Here is a 5,927-nt window from a genome sequence, read left to right as displayed (position 1 = left end):
TTGTAATCTCAACAGCAGTTTGGTTTCTAAACATGTTTGGGACCTAGTCCTAGTAGTTGGACCTTGTCCAACATTGTCCTTGTTCTTCTTATCTACAAAATAACTGTATTTTCTGTATTTCACAGGAAAAGAGACCAGCATATTAACTAAAGTGGGAATTGGGGTACTTCAGCAGGAAGGGCCGTGCAGACATTTCAAAAAGATGTGACCTGTGACTTCATATCAGCATAAACATATACATGCAATTTATTCATGGCTGAATGAATCATCATGTGATATTTAATGTTGTGCTGCTTTAATGTTTTCAGGAGCTGAATCCAGGGTAGAGACAACACTGATGTGGTTCAACACTCACCTTCTCCTGACAGCCTAGTCCAAGGTTTTACAGATGGGCCATACCTATGTTCATCCAGTTTCATTAATGTTTCTGGATGGTTCAGCATATTTGTACTGACCAGGAGAGACTCACAAATTATTCAGTTTGAGAAATGTTTTGCATGTTTTAAATGGTCTTCCTTCAATTGATCTGGTTTTGACAGCAACATTAGAAATTAATAAATGATACTATATGAATGCATTGAAAATATGATTGAACTTTATTTCAGAGGTCGTGTTCTTGCTCCTCCCCTTGTTTGATCTGTTGGTACATATATAATATTTTCAATTCAGATATAAGACCTTGTGACTACCATTTCAGAATTGCTATATATCCCATTCAGAACCAGACTCTGTTAATTCTGTGCATCCTGCAGGGCATTAAGAACACACTGTGTACATCATACTGTCTGTATCTATGCTGTCTTTCATTTACAAGCAGATTGTTTCCTTTTTTTTTTAAATTTACTATAAATGATTGGCAATTTCCAGAAGTTTGATGTTAATATTGGGTTGCAATAGACCCTTGCAAATGTCTTTTTTCCCCCTTTTTTTCTTTTTTTTTTTTCTGTTTTGAAGACCTCTTGCCATCCTGAGGAAACTTAGGCTAAAGGCAAGAGGAATGAGACTGCATCTACAGGCACCCTGCAGATCACTAGCCTACAAAATGGCTCAGCACCTTGATCCTGCTGCCTGCTTATTTGTGCAAAGTATGATCCTAGTGTTGTGTGCATGTAACGAATGGGCTTGGAGAATGCAAATTATCTGAAGGAGGTGTCAAAGAGAGCCATTAGACTATGCTAGATCTGAAAATATTTTGAATTTTAGTTGCTTCCCCCCTTCTCAATTGACTAAGGAAGTCAATCTGAAATTCTTAAAGCCTTGCCCACCTGCATTAGTCTCTGCATGCAACTATCCTGTATTTTTTGCTATCAGGTAAGCCCAGACATCCATCAGTGTCCTGGGAGGGCTGGCTGGGTGTCCTTGCCCTCGGTGGGCGCCTGCAGCTTTTCCTCTGGCACCGGGTCCAGGTCCGGCACCTTCTGCCCCGCCTTGGCCACGGTGAACCTGCTCATGTGCAGAGCTTCTTCGTACACGGGAGGGGTGTCAGGGGCACAGAGGGGAGGGGTGCCCTGGGCAGCGCTGTGGGAGTGTGCCACGGCTAAAATCCTCCTGGCAGCAGGCCCAAACACCGAGTGGAGAGCTGGAAGAGAGGAGACCAAAGCTGTTTGCCTCACCCCGAAGGCATCATGTGGTTAGAGGAGGGCAAGGATACCCACAGGGCATAGGCTCTTCTCTTCCCACAGCCGGAATGTTTTCCTTTTCCTGCTCCTTCAGTCTTCACTAAAAGAGTATGTGTGTGAAATCCCACCAGCAGCATCCCACAGTTCCTCTCTCCTGAAATGCCACTGAACTCTTATTCCACCCAAACGTCTCACAGCTGATACCTTAGCTTGCAGCACGCACAGAGGTTGCTTTCCCTCCATCCTGCCATGATCTTCCCTCCCTCTGCCAGCCCCGGGGTGTCACCAGCTGGGCTTTACAGTGCAGCCCCTCCCTTCGCAGGGTGCTGAGAAGTCCCCAGGATGGGACAAGGCCAACTCACAAGTGATGGTGCTCTGGAGGGTGCTGTCATGGTCGAAGGCAATGACGGTGACCTCGTAGGGCGGGGGGCCTGCCTCATCCCCTGCCTGCTGGCACTGGAAGCAGCACCTGACGCAGACAGAGACCAGGCCACACAGCAGCAGGAGCCCCCCGAGCACCAGCACTAGCCTGCAACCGGAGGGCACACAGAATTAGGACAGAAAGGCTTTGTTTACAGGACACTTCCTAATGTCTCTGATTGCTTGCAGCATGGCTAACCTCAAAGCTAAACAAAGCCACCTGGAGCTTTGTCCAGCTGAGTTTGGATAGTATCCAGGGATGCAGATCCATCATTCCCTCCAGGCACCTGTTCAAGTGCTGCACCATTGTCAGGGGAAGCATTTTTTCTCCTGTCTAATTAGGATTTTCCTGTCTTCAGTTTGGTCAGCTGCCTTATGTGCTTCTACTGAGCACCTCTGAGAAGTCTCTGTCTCTATTTTCAAGATCCCCCCTGGGTAGTGGAAAACTGCAATTACTTTACCGCCTTAGCTTCCTCCAGGCTGAAGAAGCCTGGTTCTTTTTATTGGCTTTCCGGGGGACTGGCTTCAGTTTGCCAACATCTGTTTTGTACTAGGGGACCAAAACGAGGAATGCCAGACATCTTGTCATGAGTGAGAAGGAGAGAGGAAAAATTGGATCTTGCAATCTTCTGGCATACTCTTATCAGCCCTCCAGATGTTCAACAACTACCATCCTTCTTAATCTCATCCTGGTGGGAATAACTAAGAAATCAGGCTTTTTTTAAAAAAAATCAGTCTTTTAAAAGGCATATTGTGCCATGAATACTTTATTAATAGTGTTCATATGACTAAATATGGGAATAAAAAAGGAGGCTGGTGGGTCAACTTTTGTTAAAGACAGTGAGATATCTGAGGGGTTGCCTTGGTCTTGCAGAGATTTAGAGAATCCCAGGAAAAAGGAGGGGGTGGCATCACTCTTAAGCAGATCACATTTAATCCCATCCTTTGCTACTGGAATTGTCTAGAGATGCAGATATTTAGAGTAAACATGTTATCTTACCAGATGTACCACAGACGGTCCCATTCTGTACCTGAACAGCTGAAGAGAAGAGGGTACAAGAAATAGTTATCTACAGAACACCAAATAAAGGCAGAGATCCCTATGGTACCCTCCTCCCTCTCCCCTCATGCTCCTCATTTACTGTCCAGATTCCAGATGCCACAATGATGAAATACTCATTGTGCTTTGTGGAGCACACAGCTGTCCAACCTCATCAATATCCCTGTTGGGTGAATTTCCCTTCTCTTGGCTTTTTATCTTGATTGTTTTCTTGATATTTATCCTTGCCCAATTCCCTTTGCAAACCTTAGAGATCTGCATTCATGTTTGTTTTTTTCTTTTTTTTGTCAATATATCATTTTGGTTATTCTTAAAAATGATATCACTGATAATAATAATTCACCAAAGTGGTATATTTCAAACCATTTTTTCAAGGAAAGTTTGATTCTAAATTCATAATTCCAGTCAATTGAAATTACACCAGAAGGCTCTTAACTACTGCAGTAATGCAAATAGGCAGCAGGAGCAGTACCACACAATCAGCATGTTGATCAATAAAAATAGTAATTGATACAGTTCATAGTGACAGTAATGGTGATTTTACATGAATTTTTAATACAACTAAATAAGATTTTCCAGAAAATGTCAACCATCAGGTCATAATGCCCATGTCCAGTATTGCCTTTGTTATTCATTGTTTTCTCTAAAGAAGAGCAAGATTGACAAATACTTAACAGTTCAGTGTTGAGGCAGCCTTCCTCACCTCTCACGTGGGGGAGCTAGAAGGAGAAAAGCAGCAAAGACACAGCTAGAGTGAATTAAATCTCTGTCAAATGCATCTTTCATATTATGAGTCTGGATCTCCTATGGTAAGGATGCACTGTTATCTATCTTCCATTGTTTCTATTGTACATTTTGCTGTAGATTTGAAGTTACTCTTACCAACAGCATTGTTTCATATATTAACTTCCTGTGGTCGTTAAAATCTTAGTACTGTTCTGAACTTCATTGTCACCACAACCTTTCCTTCCTCCACTACAAGCCATGTCATTCTCCAGCTGTAGATCCTTCTCCACTCTCAAATATTAAGAACATTTAAATACCCTGCTTCATATTATACCCACCCAGGTGAAAACTGTTCTGTCCCTCCAGCACTCCTACTCTTTTCATTCCTTTTCCTTGGGTACCTTGACGTCTGAGTTACCATCCCTGGAATAGCAGGAAATATTATCTTCTCTGTGCCTTTTAAATGTCCAGCTCTTTCTAATAGCTGAGAAATTATTATTCCTAATGGCCCCCCATCTTTCCAAGGTAACTCCATAGCCAAGCAGAGACCCCATGAAGAGGAAATTCAAAGATGACTTACCCATAAGAAGCTCCCTACAACAAACCAGATCATGTCTGAGTTATGCATCCCTGTAAGGTGGTTCTGTGGCCTCTTGGTGTTTCAAGCTGCTTGGAGTCTTCTTGTCCTTTCTACTTTCAGTTCATCCTCACCAGTCCAGTGGCCAGGAGAAGGAGCAGCTTCTGAGCTGTGTATTGAATCCTAATCTGCTTCTTTCTGCCCTTCAGGTTTTTGCTTTCCCTCTTTTCCTTTTTATCACTGGCAATTCCCGATTTTTTCTGCCTGTCTCTTTTTGTTATTCTATTGGCCCAGTTCTCTTCCTCTTTTGAAGGGATTTCTAAAACCTTCCAGTCAGATCAGGAGAGGAGCAGTGCCTACAGGTTCTTTAGATGTTTAACTAGTTCAGTGAAGGGCATCATGAGATCTCTGTGGGCCTGACCCTTCCCTTCTATGAGCAGAAAGGGTCTCTGAGTTTGTTCATTCCCAATTATTTCTCTCCCCGCCCCTACCCTGAGGGGAGTGGGTTGAAGGTCATGTTACTGACCTGTTTAATTGGAGTTCAGATTCCTCTCCATCCTCCAGTACCTTTTCTGCTCCTGCACTCACATTGTCCTACCTCTGACCATCCAATCTACTGACTTGGAAGTTAAAGAATTTTCCATATAATAACTATATCCAGCAATATATATATATATATATATATATATATATATATATATGCAGTTACATGTATATAAACATATATATGTGTATATATATGCAACATATATGTATGCATATGCATATATATTTTTTTTTTCATATGCAGCAACTCTTGTACCTCCCATTTTAAGGCTCTGCCATCATCCCTCTTACCTGTTCATGTCCTGCTATGTCATTCCTGCAGCTGAGAGTCTGCTCACTCACAGGTCCCACTCCCAAACTTCCTGCAAGGCCAGATAAATCCCCCTCAATCCCTTGCAGCAGAGGGATTATATGTTGATTCTCCTGTCCTGGATACTATTAATCCTACAGCTGGTTATATTCACAGGCTTCATTCAATGACCCATTAATTTTCTGTCTTGTAGAATTGCTTAAAATTTGTTAGTGCTCGTGGCTATGCACAGTGTTATTACAGTCATGTAATTGGGTTCTCCTAATCTTTCTCTTTTGAATAGCTGGGACAGAAAAAAATGCTCTGCAGTAATGTGTAACTATTTGTGTTTGGGAACCACCTAGGACTGGTGCATAAATGTTTGTTGAAGGCAGGACAGCAGCTAGTGAGACATGTTGCCCCTTGTTGCAATCACAGCCCTTTCACATTAAACTGGTGAATCATTAGCCCTGGTGGTGCATTTTAGAGTTGCAGAGCAGAACCAATGGATTCATGAACTCAATGTTTTCTCCCAAGGCAGGCTAAAACCCATTTGCCGTTCTCTAATTATAAAAGTAGTGGTGCAGTAAAAACATGCCTTAGCAGTAGTTCATCCATCCATCCATCCATCCATCCATCCATCCATCCATCCATCCATCCATCCATCCATCCATCCATGTCTGCTGGAAG

The 5,927-nt window shown here is 42.8% G+C and overlaps 1 protein-coding gene across 1 annotated transcript; it reads right to left on the bottom strand.

Moving 5' to 3' along the window:
* Positions 1–1,328: 1,328 nt before the first annotated feature.
* Positions 1,329–4,453, bottom strand: TMEM52B (transmembrane protein 52B). Its single transcript, XM_030960797.1, has 5 exons — positions 4,406–4,453; positions 3,775–3,818; positions 3,040–3,078; positions 1,982–2,148; positions 1,329–1,579 (listed from the first exon to the last, which is right to left on the bottom strand). The coding sequence occupies exons 1-5, from the start codon at positions 4,451–4,453 to the stop codon at positions 1,329–1,331; spliced, it is 549 nt and encodes a 182-aa protein (XP_030816657.1).
* Positions 4,454–5,927: the final 1,474 nt, after the last annotated feature.

Source organism: Camarhynchus parvulus, chromosome 1A (genome assembly GCF_901933205.1).
Source record: "Camarhynchus parvulus chromosome 1A, STF_HiC, whole genome shotgun sequence".
NCBI lineage: Eukaryota > Metazoa > Chordata > Aves > Passeriformes > Thraupidae > Camarhynchus > Camarhynchus parvulus.
This window is presented reverse-complemented; position numbering and strand designations above follow the sequence as displayed.